Here is a 25175-nt window from a genome sequence, read left to right on the forward strand (position 1 = left end):
CCTGCGGCTGCCGGGCACAGACACGCCTTGCCCAGGACATCCACGCTGCCGTGCGGGAAGGGGGCTCTGTGCCCGGCAGCCGCGGGGCAGGCAGAGCGTAGGCAGAGCAAAGACGGGGGTCCGGGGGTGTCCGGGCGGGGTACCGGCAGGGATCGGGGCAGGGATAGGGGCAGGGATAGGGCAGGGATCGGGGCAGGGATAGGGCAGGGATAGGGGCAGCGGTACCGCCGGTGCGCGGGCGGGGCGCTTCAGTCCCGCTCCCTCGGTGCCGATTGGCGGCGGGCGGTGCTGGGGCGGTACCGGGGCGGTGCCGGGGCGGTGCCGGGGCGGTACCGGGGCGGTGTCGGGGCGGGCCCGTCCGGCGGCGCGGCGCGGGGCCATGCGGCAGCCCCCGGGCGGTGGCAGCGGCGGCGGCGCCGCCTTCCTGCCCGCGGCGCGGTGCGGAGCGGCGGCCGGAGCGCCCCGCACAGCCATGGGCGATGGGTGGCTGCCTCCGGACTGCGGCCCCCAGAACCGCTCCGTGGCCGGGGTGACGGCCGTGCCGCCCGGGAGCAGGCAGCTGCCCGCCGCCGAGCTGTCGCAGCAGTGGGCTGTGGGCATGAGCCTGCTGATGGCCCTGGTGGTGCTGCTCATCGTGGCCGGGAACGTGCTGGTGATCGCGGCCATCGGGAGGACGCAGCGGCTGCAGACCCTCACCAACCTGTTTATCACCTCGCTGGCCTGCGCCGACCTGGTGATGGGACTGCTGGTGGTGCCCTTCGGGGCCACGCTGGTGGTGCGGGGCACCTGGCTCTGGGGGTCCTTCCTCTGCGAGTGCTGGACCTCCCTGGACGTGCTCTGCGTGACGGCCAGCATCGAGACCCTGTGCGTCATCGCCATCGACCGCTACCTGGCCATCACCTCGCCTTTCCGCTACCAGAGCCTCATGACCAAGGCTCGGGCCAAGGGCATCATCTGCACCGTCTGGGCCATCTCTGCCCTGGTCTCCTTCTTGCCCATCATGATGCACTGGTGGCGGGATGACGACCCCCAGGCGCTGGAGTGCTACCAGGATCCGGGCTGCTGCGACTTCGTCACCAACAGGGCTTACGCCATCGCCTCGTCCATCATATCTTTCTACATCCCCCTTCTCATCATGATCTTTGTGTATCTGCGGGTGTACAGAGAGGCCAAGGAGCAGATGAGGAAGATCGATAGGTGCGAGGGCCGGTTCTACGGCAGCCAGGAGCAGCCGCAGACGCCCCTGCCCGCTCACCCTCACCACCAGCCCATCCTCGGCAACGGCCGAGCCAGCAAGAGAAAGACCTCCCGCATCATGAACATGAAGGAGCAGAAAGCCCTCAAGACTTTGGGCATCATCATGGGAGTGTTCACCCTCTGCTGGCTCCCCTTCTTCCTGGTGAACATCGTCAACGTCTTCAACAGGGACCTGGTGCCGGACTGGCTCTTCGTTTTCTTCAACTGGCTGGGCTACGCCAATTCCGCGTTCAACCCCATCATCTACTGCCGCAGCCCCGACTTTCGTAAGGCCTTCAAGAGGCTGCTCTGCTGCCGCCGGAAAGCCGACCGGTGGCTGCACGGCGGCGGCGGGGAGCTGGCCCGGCTGCCCGGGGGCTTCATCAGCACCGTGGGCTCCCCCGAGCGCAGCCTGGCAGGGACCTGGTCCGACTGCAACGGGGGCACGCGGGGCGGCAGCGAGTCCAGCCTGGAGGAGAGACATAGCAAAGCCTCCGACTCGGAGTCCAAGGTATAGGGGGGCGTGGGGGGCCGCGTCGGAGCCGGGACAGGGGGGAAAGGCAGGCGGGGAGACACGCAGGAGCAGAAATCCCCGGCAGCTGCCTGGTGGTAACGCTATTGCCGAGCAGAACGATCCCTGCCTTGGCAGGGGGAGTGCGGGTGTTTGCTTAGGAATAGGAGCAGGTGAACTGGTGTACGACATACCTCATCCGAAACTACAGAAAGCAGGAAACCCACTGACCGGACAAGAAAGGAAACAAACGGCCCATCCCAGAGACAGCCACCGCGTCTTTAGGAGACGCGCTGTCGCGGGGACTGTGGCGGCAGCGCCCGCGCTCGGGCGACTGTCCCAGGACCGTGCTGGTGGCCCAACCAGCGGGTGGTGCTGGCCCTTGGTGGCCGAGTTCGGCTTCAGCTGGGGTCCGGCCACCCCCGCCTGGCCCCGGGGCTCATCCCCTCTCCCAGAGCACCGGGATTTTGGGAGGCGCGGGGTCGGTGCTGCAGGTGCTCCGGGCACAGAGCGCGGCCGGCAAAACGGAGACCTGCTGGAAAGATGAGTTTTGAGCTCGGAGTAGCCGTGCTCTCCTCGTCTGCAGAGTAGCGAGAGAGAAAATAACGAGCAATGAGGAGCGCTGGTATATTCTGAAAGGGGGTAAAACAACCCGACCCACACTCTTGAGCTTATTCCCTCTGCATCAGCCAGCAATGAGTTACTGTGCTTATCTCCTTCGGCCAGACAATAGCAGTCAGGCTGAGAAACTTCTACCTCAAACTGTGCATATTGTACAGGGGAATGAACGGACCATGTTTATATTAAACAGCATATTTACATACCACTAATAGGGTTTTAGGACAAGGGCCGGGGAGGGAGGGGTGAGGAACCTTCTGCAGCTTGTTCATTGTAATTACAGATGAACGGGGGGAGGGGGGAGAATCCTGGCAACAAAAATTTACTGCACACTTTTTTTAAAAAATGGCGACAAAGTCGTTTTTTTGCACAGTGTTAAAGAGTTGTAAAGTTATTTGAAGATATTACTTGCACACACGTACATACATGCAGATTGAAAAGGAAAAGGAGGTTTGCGTAACACCGACCCTGAACCTGATTTCTGGTTTTGTCTGATCTGTTATAGTTTTATTGAGAGAGTGACTTTTTTAATATTATTTTTTGAAGGTACTGTAAATATCTCCATATTATAAATTAAAATATCTTAAGAGAATTTATTATTTTTATTTTTATTTCCAAATGCCCACGTGAATCTGCTGTTATTTTAGCACTTGTGTGTCATTTCCATTTTTCTCTGTGTGTGTGTTTTATAACATATTTATACTTTGGTGCAATTTACTACTGTGTAAGTAATTGGTCTATGTGCAATAAATACCATTGCAGCACAAGCAAGTGTGTCTCTATAGGTTTTGAAACAATATCAACCTATAATGGGAAGAACAGCATTTGTTTTTCTCCAAAGATGGCTCAGATTACCAATACAACTTGATCTAATGGCTTTTCCTGACACAACGTTGTAAAAAACCTGTTTGAAACCCAGTATGGTTGTGTTCCTGTTGCAGTGAGGTCCACTGACTTCCCTTATTAATGGGAAAAAATTAATGGCTAAAGACAAGGTGTTTCCACTCTGATAATGAATACTCATTTTCTTGAACTATTCCTTTCTGGAATATATTCTTCTCTTTTTTTCTTTTTTCTTTTTTTTTTTTTTCTTTTGTTGTTGTTGTCGTTGGAGTACATGGCTGGGAGTCAGGAGACCGGAATATTTAAGATTACAGAGGACGCTTAATTTGAAAGCTTAAAATGGTCTTGAGTAGCAAGAAATCTCTGTAAGCACTACATGCCACCCCACAAGTAGGTCCACCTCATGCTGACAGCAGGCCTGATCCTGCCCAAGCAGGTCATGAAAACGGAATGTTGTATTTTTCATTGATTTAAGTAAGGAGTTAACAGTGAGCAGAAGTGCTGCAGCTTTGTGTCCCTGCTCCGAAAGATTATCTTCCTTTATTGCTTTATGAAGGTGTGCTCTATCCTTGTGGTTTCATTGCTGAAATGAGTAAATGGCAGACAGAGAAACAAAAAGACAGTGCAGAATAAAAGTGAAGTATTTTTTAACTCTATTAAACTCAGGAGTATAGTTTAATTAAATATCAGCTCCCAGGAACAGCACTTCCCAAAGCGAGTTCTTCAGGGTGGTGGCTCACGGTTTGTTTTGGAAACCAGTTGTTCATTTTTCTTTGTTTTCAAAGTTAAGGAATTTGTCCTTTGCAATTTCTGATGTATTTTCAGGGGGAAAAAAAGTTACTCTTTTTATGCAAATTCAAAATAAAGGGACTGGAGAAGTAAATAATACTTTTCCATTGATGTCACTGGAGTTTGATGTGAGCTGCAGTTAAAGGTGTCTTCCTTGATAACAGTGAAATGGGCTCCTTAAAATGCTGGGGTGACATCAGATCAGGAGCTAAGTGAAGTGAGCTCTGCCAGCAAATAAAAAAAATCTGGTTTTATCTTTGATTACAGCAAACACAACAGGACCAAAAGAGTGCCCTGGATGGTGATGTCTGATGCCAGCAACTGCAGCGAGATGCTGGCTGTGCATGTCTGGGATGGGATGGGATGGGATGGGATGGGATGGGACGGGCGGACAGCGCTGCTCTCCTTGTGCATGTTATGGACCACAGAGCCAGGGCAGGGCCAGGTTCCTGCCTGCGGGGTAGAGCAGGACAGGATTCCAGCACCTGTCTGGGAACTGAAGTGAGTGTCAAGCCCTCATCCTCAGCAGGGTGCTAGATCCTGGGGAAGCACAGGGCCTACTGCATGGAGCAGGACAGCCTGATGGACTTGGCTCTTCACCTCATAAATCACTTCCCACACTCAGTTTTAACTATCCAAACACTCCTGTCCTTAGACTTTAAAAAGTGGTGAGATTTTTGCCTCAACAGGGTCCAACTTAGGTGGGAAATTTATGGCCAGAGCTTGCTCTGCTTGCCCTGCTGAAGAACTGTACTGGGTGATGCATCTCCTGGACAAGTGTAATGGCACTGGGGTAGGATGAGTTTAGCCCACTGACCTCAGAAGGGCCAGCTGTGTCAGCAAAGCAGTCAGGATTTGTCTGCTGTTGAATTTTTGCCAGTTGAGGACCTGCTGGAAGAGTCTGGAGGCTGACACATTGAGTGCCTTCATAGAGAGCTGAAGTAATCCCACTGTCAGCCTGCACAGGGCATGCCGGTCCATCTTGCACGGCGTGGAAAAGGCAGTGGCACAGTAACAGTGAGGACGGAGCAGGACATATGGCACACACGTGTGCAAGGAAGGGGAGGCTGCTGGAGAGCAGTCTGCTGTGGATCACACTCAGAACAGGCTGTTCTCTGCAGGGAAGAAGGATACTCCGAGAAGCGAAGCGTTGTGGGGCAGCTGAAGTACTCTGGAGGCAATGAGTCAAACACTCAGGATGAATATTTTTTTCTGACAAAAACCAGACATGGATTAGCAGTTGGAGCTGCAAGTCAGAAAGAAAAGGTGGTAGGCATGCGGCTGCACACGTACGTGGGCAGGAAAGCAACAGCAAAGAGCTGCAGGCCTGCAGGGAAGGGAGACACAGGTAAGCCAGAAATCCGCTCAGAGAAAATGTCCTGCAGCTGCCAGGACCAAAATTGTTTGGCGAGGATGCCTGGAGACTTGCACAGGGAAGACTGTGATTCTCCAAGGCGCCGGCCACACTCCGTGCAGTGTTTGCTCAGCACTTCTGAAAAGAAGGCTGCTTCTCTCCACGTGTTTGAATGGGAATAGATGGGCTTGAAGGGCTGGATTCAGTTTTGTGTGTGCTCAGGGAGGTTGAGGCTGTTTCAGGCACACAGCAGGCTCTGCAGAAGGACTCCCCACCAGTGAGAGCTGCACAGAAGCCCTCCTGCAAATCTGCTGCACTCTGAGACTGCAACCTTCAGCACCCACTGTCTATAGCTCCAAGCAGCATGGAACTATGGGCAAAAAAGGTGGCTTATGATCTGAACTGTGCATTTGACAGCATCAACTGGGTCTTTGAGTTGCTGCATGCACTCGTTCTTATGCAGATGCTGCTTTCCCTCTTGGGTATCCATGTGTCATCGACTATAAGGACAACTTCTTTATCGGCCTTTTTTTTTCATAAACCCTATCTGAAGCTGAGGTTTTATTAACAGCCTTGAAGTGGCTATTTTGCAAAACTTCCTTGTGCTGCACACTTTCCTAATTTATTGTAATTTCCCGTCTGGTGGAGTGCACTTACTTCCTTTATGTAATATATCAGCTGCAGGCCTGGAAATTGGGCAGCTATGAACTGAAAAGAGCAGGCTTTCGTGAGGCCAAATGCGGTCAGGCATCATTGCCACTGGGAGCAGAATTTGACCTGATAATCTAATCTCATACAAGAGACTATCTCCAGAAAAGTATTGTTACCAACAGCAAATGACCTCTGCTAATGAACCTGGAGCAATTAACCTGTTTAAAGCTGTGGAGAAAATGTTAACTGCTAAACAACAGTTAGTGCTGGATAGTTCAAATAATGAGTACTTTGTTTATTGGTGTGTGTTAGGTGATGTGTTGGGAAATAATTATCCTTTGACTAGCAGCCAGCTTTGTACTAATCAGAAGTCATGTTCTGTTTGAAGGATTATACCTAAAAATAGTTCTGTTACCACCACATCAACGAGCACGATGAAGCAAATTCACGGCAATGTACACACCTTGCTAACATTTCTCTTTTCATCCTAAAACCTCATTGTTCAGCTGGGACTTTCTGTTTGATTGTGTCAAGAGCACTAATGTGATCTCCTGCAATAGCACTAAGCACACTCTCCCCATGGAGCATTACCCTATGCACCACTGACTCGCTTTCAGACCCTGCCAAATTCCCAAACGCCCCAGGAGGAAGTAAGGATTCTTTCTCTTCATATAAATAATCACACATAATGTAAGATCAACAATATTTTTTGACAATCATGCGGCAGAAGAAATTGATCTGCTTATTCTCTGAGATGTTTGTATGCCTGCCCATCTGCAAGCAGCAGCCGCCCATGGTAACAGCAGGTGATTTATCCTGCAATTCAGTAACTTCAGCCTGCCAAACTCTGCTGGGAAAAGTGACCAAGATGGGAAAAGGATAAAAAAGGTGATGCTGGTGAGCAAACACAGGATTGTCAATTCAAAAAGGAAAACTGGGATATCTTTGGCCATGCTGTAGGTGTTGACTTGTACTGGTAAAGTGTAATTGGTTTGGAGAGGGATACACCGAACAGAGACACTGCAGAAACACAGGTTAAGAAGTGTGAGAGGTTAGACATTCCATACAGGACCATGTCACCAAAGAACTGGCAGCTGAAATATACCCAAAACATTCCTAGAAGTTTTTCTTATTCTTTGTGGATAAGAGCAGCAGACTAAAGCACACCTGAGCAGCTTCCAGCTGATGTAAAGCCCTGCAGCTCCCTGGGCAGCCGCAGACACGTGGGACCCCCTCAGCATCTCCTCCTCCTCCTCTCCAAGTGCTTCCAGCTGAGTTTTGTTGGACCTGGGCCATCCCCCAGCCTGGAGCCACCCTCCTGTTCTGTGGTGCCAAACAGGAGGTGTCTGGTAGCCTCCGGGGATGGCAGTGCTGTGGGCAGGTGCTGTGGGGTGCAGGGCGTGCCCACGCTGCCCTGGCTGTGCCAGGCGTGCTGGCACCGGCTGCTGGCCGTGCCCCTGCCCTGACTCATCCTCTGTCCTTCCAACCAGCCACAGAATCGGCCCCGCCGTGCTGGAAATGGAGCAGAGTTTGGGTTTGTTATGTAAACTGGCGATCAGCTTCCTGGTTCACCAAAACCAGGAGCTTGGTACTCACATTTGCTTCAGAAGTTAACTTTTTTCTGCCCTACCCCACTCAGCTTCCAGGTTTTTCATGGTAATGTTTGTCTGCTTGGCCTTAGCACCCAGCAATACAAGTTTTTTTGTCTGTGCCCTGGCAGCTGTTTGAATCCAGATATGAAATGTACCAGGTGCTGGGCAGTGTCTGGGTTTGGTTGTACCCATTCCTTTCAGGATTGATGTTCAGAGTTATTAATATGGGCTGCACCAGAGTGCAAAATTCCCAGACAAATAGGAAATGAGTCCTGACCTCCAGGTTCAAAACCTAAAGAAGAAAACAGAAGCTTACCATTTGCAGACTTTTGCCATTGGCATGATTAGCAGAGCATCTCAAATGTAATGGTGCACCCTTCCCATCTGATCCTGTGTAATGCACCAAATCCTGTTGTCCTTAATGAGATTAAATGAGGATTTTTTACTAGTTCAGTGCCTTAGCCATTAGCAACTGTTGTGTGTCTCTAGGCAGTGATGTACCTTTGCAAGCCTGGCCCAGTGTCTCTCTCAAAGCCATGATATTTGGCTTCTTCCTACTAAAATTATTTTGATAATTGCTCTTAAGCTCATTGGCACAATACTTTGAAAGGCAGATCTAAGTGCATACACCAAAGAGGCAAACAGAGACACTAAAGAGCTCAAAATCTCAGCAGCTGCTAGGTGTATAAATATTTCAGCTACCAACAAGTCATTTTGCAGAGTCAGGGGAGTGCTGCAGCCCCCTTGAAATCTGCAAGCTGCCCTCCCTCAGAGGGGGACCCTGCCACTGTAAGGAACAATTGCAGGGACAGCACAATAGCTCATCACAAACGATTTTTCCAGGTGATAAAATTTGAACAGTGCTTTGCTGCCAAAATTTAGATACCTCTTGTTAAGAAGAAGGAATCGAGAAAAGCCCCCCAGCAGGAATTCCTAGTGGGGAAGGGAGAACAGTGCTCAGGGTTAAAGTTTCCATGTGCAGATGGAGAGCCCCGCACTGACTGGTCCAGTGAGGGTTACAGACCCTGGTGATGGACAAATGCCATCCACCCTGGTGATGGACAAATGCCATCCACCACAGCCACCCCAGGGACACTCTCTGTGCCCCCCATCACCTCCCTGTGCTGCCTCTCACGTGTACAATGTGTGCCCCTCTCACCTGCCCGAGTGTCAGAAGGGACCCCAGAGGTGTCCTGAGACACAAAGTGAGTGTCAGCCCGCGCTGCCACCCTCTCATTGTGCAGTGGAGGGAGGAGTGCTTCCTCTTGGACTGGAGCAGGTGAAGTGGGAGATGTCCCACAAAGCTCCCATTGTTATTGTTCCACAGCTCTCCCGCTCGCAGAGCCCGCCTTCAGCCAGGGGTGTTTTGTTTGTCTGTTCTTCCCCTAAATGCTCACTTGGGAGCCGTCAAATAAAATCTCAATTAGCTCACTTAGGACACGCAGGGCGGTGTGGGATGTGTTCGCTGGCAGGCAGCGGTCCCTGGCAGGCAGCGGTCCCTGGCAGGCAGCATTCTCGCCGTGGGCACAGGAGGCAGGAGGGCTATGTGGGACTTGCTGCTCACACACAACCCCAACCTGGTACCCTGGTGGGTTCCCGTCACCAGACTAGGACAGCCACACCACCAGTGCATCCAGGCTGGATCTGACACGGGAGCATCTGTGGGGATGCTCACACAACAGCTTGTGTCGAATACTCGAGCTTTTTGGAGCTTTTATCTCATATGCAGCACAAGGCAGGTGCTGCAGTAATTGCCAGTCACAACAGGTGTTGCAGCAGTGCTCTAAACCACCTTGAGAACATCCACGTGAGAGGTTTTGTTCCTGTTTCATTGCCAGGCAGTTACCAGCTGACTGGCAACGGGGTAGATGCCTGTCTGTGGTTTTCAACATCAGCCCGTCCAAGCCAGGGCTAGTGCTTACCCCCCTCTCCTCCCCAGCCCCCAACTCCCATTCCATGTCCTGCTTCCCAGCCTGGCTCCATGCTCGTGCTGCTGCATGGGCAGTGGGCTCCTGTAGCTGGAAACCAGCCCTTTCAGACAAGGTTTGTTTCAGCTCACCCAGCAGCTTGCACAAACAGGGGTAACAATTGGCATAGGAAGATGCAGAGAGATGGGTTAGGGATCATCTGTTTTGGTAGCAGCCCTGATTTGGATCCATCCCTGTGATCACCAATCTCATGTGCAGTGTAGAAGCTGAGACCCAGACCATCCCTCCCTGGCCCATTGTTTTGCTTGACTTGTGCTGAAAAAAGAGGACTTGCCACCCAAACCTTCCCTTCCTTTCAGAAGTTGCTCTGAATATTCTATTCAGAGGCTTAGTGACTAAGCCACTAAGCTTCCTACTGTATGTGAAGAGTCAAAATAAATTTAGTTTTTTATAAATACTGGTGCAATAGAAAAAGAAATTATTTAAGTCTGATTATTTCCAAGACCACAGCAAGGGGCATGGGACAAACTTTTGAAAGAGAATGGGACCAGGGCAACTAAAAGAGTAACTCATGTGGGTCACAGCACTAAACTGTCCTCAAATGCAAGAGGGTGACACGGCCACAAGCCAGGGACAGTGGAAAAATAATTCCCCAGGAAGAGCAGCTCTGTTTCCCCAGAGCATATGTATGAATCCCAACACTCACGGGCACCACTGAGCTGTTAGGGGCTTGTGAGCAAACCCCATCAAAGTGTGTCTGCTGGTGAATGATGTTGAGCAGCTTTTATTCCTGCACACTTCACTTATGTGGGAGCAAGGAATGTGGTGATAAAAAGGCTGGAATGATTTCAGTGCTGGATAGTTTCCATTAATATATTTGTCGTTATATAACGCTGCCATCACAGTACAAAATCCAGTAAGGTGCCTTTTAGGAAGGTGGAACTTTTCTACATAGCTGCAATGAGGTAAGTGGGGCTGTAGAGCAGGCTGGGCTTTGATCAGACAATTTTTAATTGCACCGGATGTGTTTGGGCTAATGCATGGTATGAATTTCTTTGCCTTTAGGTTACAAGCCACCTCATAAATTAAATGGTTGATGTTGTCAAATGCATGCCATTAGCACTCCGAGCAGATAATCCTTCCCATGGCCTCATTGGAGTCTATCTCAGAGCCTGTCTCCAGATAATGGCCTGGAAGAAGAACAATGGTGCTCCCAGCTCTCAGGGGCCTCCACTCTTCTGTTCTGTGCTTCAGAGAAGAAAAATTATCATTATCTGCATGGCTCAAGCTCTCTTTGAAATGCAGTTATTTTTTACTCATACACTCCCAAGTATTTTTTTACGTGATATCAGTGAGAAACTTGAAACCCCCTTTGAGAAGAGAAAGATTTCCTGCAGCCCTACTACTAAAGAAAATGGATAGATCAAGTAGTAAAGTTCAATGACTTACTTAGCGTTAAATAAGAAAGAGAATAATGAATTGGATTTTGTATGCCTGGTTTTCCTCTGCAGGGAGCAGCCAGGCTAATGGATTTTCATTGCCTTGTGTTCATCAGCCTAGGTGAGTTCAAAACACTCTTGCCTTTTTATGTTCTCCTTTCCCTGACCACTTGTCACAAATTCAGGTATTTGGAGATTAGCAAACACATAGATTTGCTGCCATCAGCACCATCTTGACTGGGGAGGAAAGCACAGGGTTAACCCCCTGCACCCAATGATGACTTTTGCCTGCATGGACATCTGTATTTTATGCCTGGTAGCTGCAAGTAGACAATTCCTTACCTAAGCTGGACACTAGTTTCCTACTATTATGAATTCAGGCTGTAACGTCCTTCAAAAAAGACATTATTTCCCCACTGGGTTCACCAAATATTTGTTGGGTCTCCAAACCCTCCTCTTTGTTTACAGGATTTGCCAAACATGCCGTAGGGCTTTTATTGGGGAAGGAAGGGAGGTGGCGGAGGAGGAAACTATTACAAAGCTATTTAACATAAACAACTCTCTCCTGTAAACTCCAGGCACGGCTTGGCAGGGAAGAGGTTAAAGCTAGGGGGTGGATGGGGAGACTTATTAGGGCAAAGTAATAAATGGCAAATTGAAAAGCCCAGGGAGAGACACAGGGGAAGAGCTGAGCTGACCCTAAATGGGACCCTAAATGGACTCTCTGGCTTGCTGGAAGCCCTCTGCTGCTCTGACCTCAGGGTTTGGACCTGGTTCCTCCCTAAGGCATGCCAAAGCTGGGGGATGCTCAGACAGAAATCCTGCAGAACTGATTCGGAGTCATATTTCAAAGGTGAACCTGAAAGGTTTCTACAGAGCCAGAAATTGCTACTTCCTGCCCCAAACCTTTGCTGGGTCTGCCAGCGCTGCCCAGAGCCAGGGAGCTGCTCTCTGCCCACTTGGAGCAGGATTTCCGTTTTCCTACCAGCCTTGGTGCCTCAGGCTTTGTGGTCTGTTTTTGTCTGAATGGGAAATGCATAATGACAAACAGTTTAAACAACTTATGGTACAAGGAAACTTGCTGGGGTACAGTACAGGACTCTAATTTGTTTCCAAGGAAGTGATGCGCCCTCCAAAAGCACTCCACTCAAGCATTGATATTCCAAGTGCAGGTTAATTGCTGGCCATCCTCAGTGCTGCCTTCAGCCCTCAGCTAGGCTGGTACTCAGCCTGAACCTCAGGCATTCAACTGAGGTTCAGGGAAGGTCTGGCTGTTAGAGCTGTCCTGGCTCTTGGTTTGCTTGTGTGGGTAATTCTGGTCATCCTGGTGCTGGGGAAGGAAAACCCAGGAGCCACAAAAGCCACAGAGGAATTCTCTTGTTCTATTTCCAGCTCTGCTTTTTAAGACACAAAGGGTTTCAGATCAGATGCATTTCTGAAGCTTATCTGTGTGAATATTTCACTGCTTATCCAAGCAGAACAAAAACCTTCAAACCTTCTGAGGTCTATCCATCAAATGCCTTATCTGCCCATGTCACAATTTGGCTCCTGGCTGCTGCTGCTTGGAGCCTCCCGCCACCAGCTTCCCATCTTCCCTGTTTGTGCTGCTCCACAGCATTCTCCACAGCCACCCTGTGGTCACAGACTCCCTGCCACTTCAGCGCTGGCCTCTGCACTGCATGCAGGAGCAGGCCTGTGTTGCTGCATGCTCTGCAGCCAGCCAGCATGCTGATGGGCTGCATTTGTGCTGCTGGGTCACAGCCCACGGTCTGCATCCCCCACACAGACGTACAGAGTCTGGGATATGGCCAGAGCCGTGGCCAGAGCAGAGCACACTGACTCTGCCTGGCCCCAAGAATGAGGAACATTTCTCTTTTTTATGGGATATTAATGAAGCTTGGATAAAGGAATGCTGTCTCCTCTATCTGAGGTTCCAAGACTGAAATATCCAAGGAGAATACTTCTGATCCTGTCCCACCTGGAAGCTTCTGGTCCCCTCTGGCAGAGGCACCACTGACGTGGGGCTGCTAAGAGATCTCAAGGAGCATCTTAAAAGTCCAGGCAGGCTCTACCCCTTTGTAGCTGAGCATGGTACCTGAACCACTGGGAAGCACCGGGAGCATGGAAAGAGCACAGGGGAGGCATCAGCATCATCAGCCATGTGGAAATTCCTGGCCAAGTAAAACAGCTGCACAGTCAGTCTTAGTGCCCAGTTTATCCCTGTGTTACTGAGCCGTGCCAGGAGAGTCTCTGCAGTGCCTTGGGACCAGGGCCACAGGACTTTTCTTGCTTTGAAGCTGAGCTGGCACAAGAAGTTGTCTGCAGCCATCCTGTCAAAACCATGGCCAAAAACAACAGGGTGAAGTCTTTGGAAAGAGCCACCCATGCACAGTGTCACTGATTTAAACTGGGGACCTGGCTGGCTCAGGGCTTGAGAACAGCTTTTATGCAGGTCAGAGGTCGAGATCCTGTGCACCACGGTGGGGATCAGAGACCTCTGCTGCTTGGTACTGCCTGGACTCAGCCCAGATGTAGACAAGCTTCAGCATCAGGGTGGCTTTTTCCAACAGGGACCATTTTCCTATGGTCCTTTTCAGAGGAGACTCTGATGTGTGGGTTGGTTTTGCTCTCCTCCCTGTGGTTCTAATTCTTTTCTCTGTTTTGATGGTCAGAGGGGTAAAGCTAATTCCCATCTCATATAAAACAATGATCTAGTCTCAATAACAAGAGGCTAAATGTACTTTTTATACTGTGGTGTATGATTAGCTATTTATAAATTTCATATCACTGCTGGATCGTAGTCAGAGTTTAAAATAAAGTTTGAATTTAACCATAGTTTTCCAGTGTTGACAGATATGATAAATACTTTTTTTTTCTATAAAACCTACTTTCAGCAGTATTTTGCAAAAATCATTAGAAGCTAAGGATAATTTCCATGGGGTTTTTTTTTTGCTTTGTTTTTCTCCATGTTCCAGTGTTTAGTTTAATGTTACATTCCATTATAGAAAAAAAAAATTGTGTCGTTGGTAATTTGTTCTCCAAGGCCTCTGCTTAAGAGATGGAAGGATTTTCCTTGAGAAGACCAATGGAAAGAGGTGTCAGCTCATGTCACAGAGGCCTTGGGGCAGTTGCAGCACCTCTCTGAGGTAGAACCAGCCCTCAGGGCACTGCTGCAAAGCCCACTGGCAATTTCACAGTGATTAAGCAAATCTTGGTATTTCAGGTGAGCCCACAAGAGAGCCAAGAGAGCACAGTGGGGCAGCTTGCATGTCTGGAAGGTGAATTTGAAACACAAGTCCTCCATCTACAGGAGGGTTGCATTCCTGTTGCATCCACCGATGAGCTGAGTCCCTTCAAAATTTTTCTGGACCCTCTCCAGTTTTCCTGCTTCCCCATGTAAACAGCTTTGAGGAAGATGTCTCTTTCTGCAATCAATCATTTTCATTCTGCAGTAAATAGCTCTCACATCAGCTACCATTGTATTGTAGATGTAGAGGCAGCGCAACAGAGCCCTACCAGGTTGTGAGGTGAGTGGGTCAGATACTGTGCTGGAACAACAAAAGCACACGGAATGTTGAGCAGGAAAGAAGGCTTGTTTTTAAAGTGTTTTAAAGCTGCTGTCTGTCTTCTCAGCCCTGCAGTTTACAGCCCATACTTCTCACGCTGCCTCCCTAACAGACAAACGAGAGATGAAGCTATTTGGAGAGCAAGTCTGTGCTCTGCAGACATGAAAACACTGACACCGACTCGTATCAATATGGACTGGCCTTTGTCTGTGAGGAGTTTACAGAAGCTGCAAATACCCAGGAAAGGGGCATGCAGGAGGGGAGAGAGGTCTTCTTCTGGTGGGCTGCCATGTCACTCAGGCTGCTCTCATGGTGATACCCAGGGGATGTCATTGATGCAGCCAGCTATGATAGTCCTTTCAGTGGGAACAGGTGCTGGGGGATAATCCTGCTGTTTTTCTTGGTTATGGTTCTCTTCAGTCACTAAGACAGAGCAAACAGGATTATCACAGCAGCCATTCAGGAGGTGAAGGTTTTGGTGCTGCGTGCCTGGGGCTCTGTGGATATTTGTTTCCCAGGAAGGTGCTGGCTCTGCAGAGCAGCCTGTCCTGCTGAGGGCAGCCAGGTGGGCTTGGCTGGCTGCTCCTGAGGCTCTCACTCAGACGACCCCTCAGGGATGAGGGCTGAATTCCAGATGCAAAGATCCTGCTCTCTACAGCTCTCCCAGGAAGATGCCTTCCCCAGAATCCCAGACAATGTGGGATGGAGACTGCCCAGCTGTGCATTGCCCCAAATCCTAGCTGGGCCAAGGCACTGGCAGAGGAGCTGGGGGAGGACAAGGGATGGCAGCTCTGCCTGGGCTGCCAGATTTTGTCTAGCCAGGAAGGTTTGAGGCACTACAGACACCCTGGGGGCTCACAGTGACCCAGCCTGTCCTGACCCTGTGCCTGAAGTTGTAAGTGCAGGCTCATGCCTCCAGCAGACTTTAATGTATTGTCAGGTTTTGTTTTAAATCCCTGGATTGCTGCACTCATCCATCCCCTCCCAGCCCAGCTCCAGTGTTCTTAGACCAGCCTGCACCCTGGTGACTGTCCTTGCCATGCAAAGCCAATGTCTCTCTGTTGCTATTTCACCACCTTTTGCTCTGCTGATAACAGCCTCTGCCCCCCCGGATGGTTCCCTTCTCCACCAGCGAGGAAGGGCACGTGGGGTTCTTGGAATCAGCCTTCACACAGCCTCTGTGCACAGACACCTGCTCCCCACTCCTGCTTTGTTTCAGGACTTCCCTGACCCCTGATTTCAGTATCAGCTCAGCAATTGATCTTGGCTTCATGGTACTGTGGCAATCTGGGCCCAAGGCTATTTTAAATGGAAAACTACAAAATAAACTTATGTGTAGAGCATATAGACACTGAAGTGCAGGAGGAAGAGCCAGGGACGTGCAGGGCTGTTAAAGCTCCAGCTTGCAGTTGTGCTGATAAGGCAGTTTCCAAGAAATTGCCCAGCCCTTAAATTCTAGAAGCTCTCTCTTCCCAGGTCAACAACCTTCTATGGACTGAATCCTGGTGTCACTCTACAAGCAAACACAGGCCAGGCTGGAGGTACCTTCTGTAGGTGGTACAAAAAAGAGAACTTGTGTTGCTAAGAAGGGGTCCAGGCACCCTCTGGCATAGGGAACCAAAACACACATTGAGAAGCACACTGGTAACTGTGGTAGTTTGGGAAAGCACAAGAAAATGTGCTTCAACTTCATTCTTCTTTGGCCAAGCCTCCTCCATGCCTGGGAGGGGATGAAGGTGGTGTTAGCTGAGCTGCTGCTTCCCTGTGCCAGCAGTGGGCTGCAGTGCTGCCACACTTGGCCTCTCCCCAAGGTCTTCCCTCCTCTGGAGGAGCACTCCATCAGCTCTGCACCCAGGCTGCTCCAGCACCTGCTCCCCTGCAGCTCCACACCCTGCTTTTGGCCAGCCTTAACTTCAGACAGGAGCAAAGGCTCCTTGGAGACAGATTTTCCACAGCATCCCACAGCTCCATTAGCAAAAATGTTCAGTGTGGCTCTAGTGGGAGCACAGGCAGGTCTGACTGGACCCAGTTGTTTGGCTCCCTCATTTCATGGGGATATTTTAAAATATCTTATGCAGGTGCAGGAGTTGACACAACAGAGCATGCACCGTGTTAGAGTCTGTCCAGCTTGTGTGCAAACACCACTAGTCCCCTTTTCAAACTCTTAGGAGTTGTTTCATAAACACAAAATACTTCACCTAATTTCCAAACCACTCAGGGTTTCCTCAGCAGGGCCAGTGGTGGAGGACACAGCACCAGCCCCAGGTCCCTGCCAGGGCTGGCAGCAGAGCCAGGCAGAGGCTACCACCTGCTGGGCCCTCCTTGGTGAGTGCTGCTCAGAACCTCTCCACGGTGCCACTTGCTGCCTGGCAGGAGCACGGTGTGCATGGCACAAGCCCCTCTGGCCAGCCCTGGGTCACTGACAGAGCCCTGGACATGTAAGCCTTGTGAACAGTGAGGAAGCTTAGTCAGTAGCTTTGGGCACCTGACCTGTTTCTTGCTCATTTTATGTCTTCCAGAGTCTGTTTCTCTTCCTTACTGACCCCACAGAGCAGGGTCATCTTTCTGAGCTGAAGCAAATTGCTAAAATTTTGCTGAATTGGGGAACCTGTTATTTCCCCATCGAAACTTGCTCCTACCAAAAACCAAAATGACTCTTCCTGCAGTCTGCAGAAAGGGGGAATAAAATTCATGTATATGGGATGGGCACATGCCTGAATTTGTGTGGGATCCCACACTTGCACGAGGAGTCTGGAAAGTCTTCGTGGGAAACACCCTTGCATGTTTAGGGCTCTCCACGGGAGATGTCACCGTGCAGTGCCACCGTGCAGTATCACCGTGCAGTGTCACTGTGCAGTGCCACTGTGAGGTGCCACTGTGAGGTGCCACCATGCAGTGCCACAATGCAGTGCCACCATGCAGTGTCACCGTGCAGTGCCACCATGCAGTGCCACCATGCAGTGTCACCATGCAGTGCCACCATGAAGTGTCACCATCCAGTGTCACCATCCAGTGTCACCATCCAGTGTCACTGTGAGGTGTCACCATGCAGTGCCACCATGCAGTGTCACCGTGCAGTTCCACCATGCAGTTCCACCATGCAGTGTCACTGTGAAGTGTCACCATGCAGTGTCACCATGCAGTGCCACCATGCAGTGCCACCGTGCAGTGTCACCGTGCAGTGTCACCATGCAGTGTCACCGTGCAGTTCCACCATGCAGTGCCACCATCCAGTGTCACTGTGAAGTGTCACCATGCAGTGTCACCGTGCAGTGCCACTGTGAAGTGTCACCGTGCAGTGCCACCGTGCAGTGCCACAGTGTCACTGTGCAGGCAGCACTCATGAGCAGCCAGGTCAGGTCACAGGGCTGCTGCATTTGTGAGGGTGCAGAGCCTGGCCTGGGCAATCCAGGAAACCCAGGGTCATGTTTGTCCCACTCAGATGAGTTCTGTTGGTGACCCTGACTCCTGCAGCCCTGAGGTTAAGGGACTTGGAACCTTTTCTGGATGGACACTTTGTGGATCTTGCAGTGCTGAGCACTCACTGCTACCAACTTCTCCAAGGGGCTCGTGATGTTGCAGCATGTGCATTTCTGGGGCAGAGACTCTGGTTTTGCACCAAGCTCACTGAATGCTATTGACACAGTTTCTTGATTGAGCCTTTTTTGTTTGAGCTGCTCTACGAGCTGCTCTGAGCCTTGACTTGCACCTACAATGCATCAGGCTTCATCTTCCCAGTCAGCCAGGCTCTGGGAAAATCACTGGAAGGACTCCAGTGGCTTCAAAATAGGAGTTGACTCATGCCCCAGGAGATCAAAACAAAATGTCTCTGCATATGAAAAATATTATGGAAACTGTATCATTCATGCACGAAAGCCTCACTTCAAGTTTTTCGTATAAAATACATAATATTGAAAATGGAAAGAAAAAATTTCACAAGGCCTGGTGTGCATGACAATTATTGGCATGTGAAAATGTCTCTTCCCATAAACACAGCTGTGGTCTGGTACACAAATAGGCATCCAAAACGGGCAATCTCGGTCCCTTTCTGCTCTTCTTCAAAACTCTCCCTTTCTGTAGGAGCAATTACTTTCTAGACTCATCCCTTGTATTGTCAAGAGTGACCCAGAGTAAAGGCTTAGGATGGAGTGACCATTATGAGGTGGTGTGGCAGTGTGACAGGTACTTCAGGAACTCACAGATACAGCAGCAGCACCTGAGAGCAGCCTGGGACAGAGATGGTGCTCAGAGCACCCCACACCAGGCTGCAGCACTTGGCTCACTCAGCTCTTTGTCACAGGTCTGAGTCTGGGGTCAAACCCTGCCCCACTGGAGCAGGCCAGGATGTGGCCGTGGTGCTCAGCAGTGCAGACTCCCTGTGATTCCCTCAGCCCACATCTGCAGCTTGATCACATTCCAGCAAGAGCTGAGTGCCATGGTCCAGGGAGCAGGATTTAGCATATCACCTTGAGGAAATGGTTCTGCAGGCACAGCAAATGTAACTCTGAGGTGAAAAATGAATTAATGTGGGTATTAACCAGCAATTTGTCATACAGCCTCTAGAGTCAGCTTCTGATGCTGGGAAGTGTGCTGTGAAAAGCAGTGGATGCTTCTGTACCTCCTCTGGCTTCTCTGAAGCTCTTCAGCACTGGGAGCAGGTGGATACCACCAAGCCTGTTCACTGTTCAGCGATGGGAGAATCCAGGATGAACACTACAGCTGCTGCTGCTGTCCCAGCTCTGTCCAGGGGCCATGGGGCAGCAGCAGCTCAGCCTCTGTCCAGGGGCCATGGGGCAGACTGCAGCTCAGCCTTTCCCTCCGTGCCATGCTTCCTTCCCTGCGTGGGAGCACCAGGAGCTGGCTGAGGGCACTGCAGAGGTGCTGTCTGTCCCCTCCTGGGCTGGACCTGACACACGTCCCGTTTATCGCTCTGCCGTGCCTCAGTGTCCCCTCTCTGAAGTGGGATCCTTCTGCCTCTCCTGTGGCAGAAGGATCCCACCACACACCCTCCAGCAGCAGGGCCTGAATGTAAACACAGTCAAGATTCCAACGGCCCAGAGAGCCAGGTGAAATGATCCACCTGCACCATTTGTCCACTATTGCCACAAAGTGACCCATTTCTTCCCCCAAAGCACATGCAGTGCAGCACAGCTGGCCACACTGTGCAAGCCCATCACTGATCCCCATGCTTACAGAGAAGAGCTGTGGGATGGCTGAGAGGACTTCTGGCTCTCATGGTCTCCTGCCTCAGTGTTATGAGGTGACTCTGGAATGTTCCTCAGCTAACTGGGCTGTACTGGTTCTCTGCTGGAGCAGGGAACTGGCTGACTGACCCCCAGATGACATCAGGAGACATCCAGCTGCGATGACTAAACTCTTCTTACATTCCAGAACTCCGACAAATAAATGTTTCTTGAAAATAAGGTGGTGTTTTGTTTGGGGAAACGAGCAAACCATCTTCCTGGTTGCTGGTGTGCAGAGGGCAGAGCCTCTCAAGGACCCGCAGGGCAGGGAGCAGGAACAGGAGCATCTTGCTTGCCTGCCCTCCCAGCTCGCCTCCCCTCCTTTGATGGGTTTGGAATGGGCTCTGGAGGTCTAACTGCCGGGAGTAATGATGTGTGAAAGCTCACTTTCATTCTTCACTCTACTTTTTTGGAAGGTGGAACATTTTAGAGTTGACAGTACCATGCTAAAGCCATATGAGGCAAGTAACTATTTTTAACCAGATGGAGATTATCTGAGAGTCTACTGCTGAATCATTTCAAACAAGGAAGAAATCATGGAATCCAAATGTAGGCGTGGGAGGGATGGGGGAGGGAAGGCTTTTATCATACACTTATTCCAATAACTGTCCAACTGCTTCAAACTTAAGACAACTTAACTGAACATGTCTGTGGGGTCACTTCAAGCAGTGGCTGCATTTTACAAAATGCTCCTGCTCTGAAAGAGAGGCAGATCCTCAGGTTAGAGCAGCTTGAGAGGCTCACCAACCCCCTTTGCATCCTGCTCTAAGCTGTGCCAAATGGGAGAAGACACTTGCCCATCTTGGCACTGCCCTTCTCTGGGCCCCCATCACCACATACCTGATGGGTGTAATGTGTTCAACTCTTCTGGGGCCACAGTCTGGGGTGAGAGGAGAAGGGGTGGTCTCAGCCCTGCTCTGGATGCCCTTCCACCTGCCAGTGAAAAGCACTGCTCCTGCCTCCCCTGCCCATTCCAGCATGGAGGTGATGCTCCAAATAATCAGAGTTTGCCACGTGAAATTTGCCTTGTGGATAAACTGAGGGATTTTCATCACATTTCCTTTATCTGACACGCCTCAGGCTCGCCTTTCTCACTGGCAGCCATGGACTAAGGCAGTCCCTCACACAAGGAAAGGAAGAGCCAGGAAGTACAACTGAGTTACAGCAGCCTGACAGGCCGTGACCCAAATGCCTGCCACTGCTTGTGTGAATTAATGCACAGCCTATTTGTAGGCACTCAGAGCACAGGGGGGGCAAGCACACACATGATGTTTAGCTTTATGCTAAGTCTGTTTAACTCCATTGCAGGTGCAGCATTGACTGGTTCCATGCAAGAATGGGGCACTGCTCGGGCACACCGTGGTGCCAAAACAAGTGTTGGGAAGAACAGTTCTGCATTCAACTCCACCAAAAGCCATGCTTGGTGGTCTGCAATGTTTTCCCACTTTGCAATGGGAAATCAAACCTCCTTCCCTGACCTACTGTGGTACTTGGCCACTAGCCTGTCTTCTCAGTGTCATTGAAATCATGAGTGGGACACATGACCTTAGCCCCCTCTAGACAAATCTCTTGGCTCTGATTTCCCAAAATCTGCTGCTCCTGGGATACTCTGCATTGAGAACAAAAGTCAAACCCTGTCCTGGCTTTGCACTTCAGCATGGGTGGGGCAGAGTGTGTAGAGAAGACACCAAGGCATTGTGAAGTCCTGTGTCTGTTTGTCACACAACAAAACATAGTCTCTTATTTTGTGGAGACAGAAAAGTTCAAATTAACTTTCTCTTCCAAGCCATCAATGTAATCTACAGAAGGAATCTTGTACATTAAGAGTACTTTTAGCTCCCAACTCAGTGGCACCTCAAATGAGGAACATATTGGCCATGGTAGGTAGGGTGCAGCTCTCTCCAGTGTCTGCTGCACTGCAGCTGCCTCTGCAAACATCCTAAATGTTGGCTATGAGACCAGGTGGACATTGTGGCTGCAAGGACTCCAGCAAATTTTGCGAAAGGGGTGGGATACATCCCCTTTAAAAGGGGTCAGGGTCAGTGTCTTCAGCATGGAGAGTGGAGTTCAGGATAAATGATCTAGAAACTCAATGTTTTAAAGAGCAGTTGTGAAGTGAGAGGGACAAAGCAGGGTCTGCTGCCACCTCCAAACGCCTCTGCACAACACCCAGGGCACTGCACATCCCAGCTCCACCCGGGCTGGTCACTGCTGTCACTGCAGCTGTCAACTTGTGGCTTTGCTCTCACTCTGCAGTGAGCAGCAGCGAGCAGCAAGGCTTGCATTGCTCCTCATTATGTCAAATGCAGCGCAAGCTGCCGAGATCACATGTGGACTGTGGGGCTGTGGAGGGAAGACTTGGGTGTCCCATGGGACTTGGCTTTCACTCGGGATCCCCATCCATGGAGAAGATCAGAACTTCCCTTCCAGACCTCCTCCTTCTTTCTGGTTGTTTCTGACCTCACCCCTCTTCTGGAGGCAGGGCTGTGGGGAGGTGGTGGCTCCCTGCTCCGTGTCAGCCCACCCGGGCAGAGCACAGCCCAGCCTGGTGCCAAGCTGACCCGGGCCTTTGGCTTGAGGAAACGCCTGGTTCAGCTGATGTCACTGGACTGGCATCCAGCATACTCACACACCACGTGTGGCTTGTCCCATCCCTACCCCTGCAGTCTTGAGTAATGGGGACTGACACATGTTTTTTCCAGAAAGCAGTCTCTTCAGATCAAATTAATTCTGTGATTTCCAGGTGCTTCCTCCTCCGCACAACTGATGAAGACTTCCTGAAGCTAACGGCCAAGGCTGCTCCAAGCCAGGACATTTAAATTAATCTTTTGTTCTTGGGGACTTTCTGTAGCTTGGTGACTCTGGGTGCTGCTTCTTTCTTACTCACAGACCTAGATCCTAAAGCTGCCAGCAAAGAGGCATTTTAGGGGGAAGAGGAGGGCAGGGTGGGAAGTGGCTTGTCTGGGGGTCTGAGCCTGTGGGGAAGCTCCCCTGAAAGCTCCTTGCAAGAGCCCCCCTGTAGAGCGGCTCTCTGGGTGTGGGGCGAGGGCAGCGCTGTGAGTCCAGCCTGGGGTCCACCACAAACGGCCTCAAATGAGCCTGCAGCTGCATCCCACTGTCTGAGGGTGAGGCCAGCGGTCACCAGCAGATCCTGAGGATGTGGTAACTGAAGGCTGTGTTTAAAGGCACCAGATGACCTCCCCTTCCCAATTTGAGGGGGTGCTTCTTGAGTAGGATGTTTGCTTTTGAGCAACACTGGGTCCTGTAGGTTCTCTGTGCATTAAGAGGAACTGAGATTTTGATGGGAACACCTTGTGTTGTGCCTCTATTTCCTCTCTCTCACTTATCAGGGGTTGGATCATGTTGCTTATGTTAAAGTCCAAAATACAGATGAAGTTGTGAAGCATGAACAATAAATGCTACTCATCAGTAGATACCCCAGAAGCACATCCCATTAATAAGGGGTGATGAGTGAATAAAATGCCTTTTACTCTCTGATGGAGAAATTTTTATTCGCTGCTTTTTAGCATAATTTAGTGTTGGGTCTGAGCCAGAATGTTTTTATTTTTGTGTGGATCTACATTTGCAGTTTCTCATGGCTATTCTATAACCTGACTGCATTGCCAGCATACATAGTGCTGGCATCCCAACATTTTCAGAGCCTGTAAAAGACATGGAGTGGAAATCTAGAGACCATACCCCACACCTGTGTCCTACCTGCAGTGTAACCGTCAGTATTTATCTTACAGGTACAACTCCTCCTGACACAGATCTCAAATATCCATTGGTAAAGTGTATTCTTTTTTCAACAAATGAGAAGTATTTCCTTATCCAGCTTTTTATCTGAGCAAGAGGCCATGTCCTGGTGCTGAGCTGCAGCTTTCTTGCCTTGCCCTCCTCATCAGGCAGGTCTGTCCTAGTAGGGTTTTTAAATGTGATGGATTTTAAACAAGTTTCAAATGTACAAACCTGAACATGAAGTCTTCATGGTTACTACAGTAACTGCAGACCTAAGGGACAGGCCTGGTTGATGCTTTCAGTAAGGTCAAGCCCTTCTTCTTAATTCCGGTGTTACTTGTGCCTGCACTTGTGCCCTTGCTTGCCTGCCAGCCGGGAGGTCGACACCCCTGTTACACAAGCGAATGTCGTCGGTGTTTTCCTTCTTGATTGTTCTGCGTGTAATTTGGGTTCCACGAGCGGCGCTCAGCTTATGTCATTGCGTCATTTTAATGGTGTTTTTCTTGGCTGCAGGTTTGATTTTCTTGGCCTTGCAGTCAGGGCATCTCTGCAGACATGGACACCCGATAGCTGCACACGCCGCTTCCCCTTTCGCGCACCTCGCGCTCGCCCCTGCGACCCCAAACTGCAAAGGACTGGCTTTGCAATTCCTGCCTTGCCCCTTCACAACGGCCAACACACTCCTCTGCTCCTTTCATCTTCATGTATCAGAACTTGAAAAAGTTGTTACTGTACTATGTTAAATCTTTAAAGATTTCATTATGACAGCAGTGCCTAGAAGATGCCTGCAAGGATCAGGAAGAATTTGTTCCGCACAGGCAAAACCCAACACTCCCGGTTGTTAATGCTTCTGCTCTAATCTTCACATGGGACAGCAAAGGGATAAGGACAGGAAAATAGGATCATCAGGAAATGATGATGCAATGTTAGATGATAGATGCATATGCTTGGCACCAGTCATTTTCAGACCTTTGTCAGCAGCTGTGCAAAGGCTTTTCAGAGGAACTTGGAAGGATATCTAGGTACTTTTGAGTGGTCCCATTTCACTTATCCTTTTCTGGATGCACATCTTCACAACAGAATGAGTTTGGGATTGTATATTTTCCCGGGCTGTTTAGAAAAGCCATTCCTTACTCCTAGTAGTTCTGTTTTCAATGTATCTCCAGCAACACAGGTATGCTAAAATAGTAGTGCAGGGCTCTTGATGGATTCATGCAAATCCTCACATTTTTTATTCCCAGTACTGTTATAAGACAATTTGCCCTTCCTTGTATGAGCTGACAGTCAAATCATACATGTATGTTTTGCCAGTTGAGAGTTGTGTTTTCTTATATATTACCAATTACATTTCTTGCCTGCACTGTTTGTAAAAGAAAAACAAAGCAATCAGCTCCCCCCAAAACAACCTCTTTCTTCTCTAAACCCATCAAAAATTAGAATCTGCATCTTCCTTTCCTCTCCCCCTGCCCATGCACTTCTACTTCTGTGCTCTCTGCTCAGGGATGGTCCTGTGTCCTGCTCCTTGGAGGAAAAACGGTATCAGGAATCACCAAGCTGAGTGAGGTCTGGCAGGGGCTGGGGTCCCTGGCTCCCACACAGGCACTCCCAGAAGCATGGAGAGGAAGGAGGGAGAGGGAAAATTGATGGGGCTGCGAGCCAACACACAG

General features: G+C 50.2%; 1 protein-coding gene across 6 annotated transcripts; it reads left to right on the forward strand.

Moving 5' to 3' along the window:
- Positions 1 to 261: 261 nt before the first annotated feature.
- Positions 262 to 19950, forward strand: ADRB1 (adrenoceptor beta 1). 6 transcript variants are annotated; one of them, XM_068198097.1, is made up of 2 exons: positions 262 to 1747; positions 19084 to 19950. In XM_068198097.1, the coding sequence occupies exons 1-2, from the start codon at positions 380 to 382 to the stop codon at positions 19390 to 19392; spliced, it is 1677 nt and encodes a 558-aa protein (XP_068054198.1). In that variant the 5' UTR covers positions 262 to 379; the 3' UTR covers positions 19393 to 19950. The 6 variants fall into 6 exon arrangements, 3 of the variants coding, with proteins under 3 accessions (XP_068054198.1, XP_068054199.1, XP_068054200.1); XM_068198098.1 differs by lacking the exon at positions 19084 to 19950 and adding an exon at positions 10588 to 11201 and having other exon boundaries at positions 275 to 1747; XM_068198099.1 differs by lacking the exon at positions 19084 to 19950 and adding an exon at positions 4687 to 6915 and having other exon boundaries at positions 276 to 1747.
- Positions 19951 to 25175: the final 5225 nt, after the last annotated feature.

This window comes from Anomalospiza imberbis, chromosome 8 (assembly GCF_031753505.1).
Source record: "Anomalospiza imberbis isolate Cuckoo-Finch-1a 21T00152 chromosome 8, ASM3175350v1, whole genome shotgun sequence".
NCBI lineage: Eukaryota > Metazoa > Chordata > Aves > Passeriformes > Viduidae > Anomalospiza > Anomalospiza imberbis.

Excerpts from the sequence above, each read along its gene's own strand:
- ADRB1 (XM_068198097.1), top strand. The coding sequence starts at position 380 with ATGCGGCAGCCCCCGGGCGGTGGCAGCGGCGGCGGCGCCGCCTTCCTG. Across the intron at positions 1,748-19,083 it reads CCTCCGACTCGGAGTCCAAG|CCTCTAGAGTCAGCTTCTGA; the intron begins GTATAGGGGGGC and ends TTTGTCATACAG.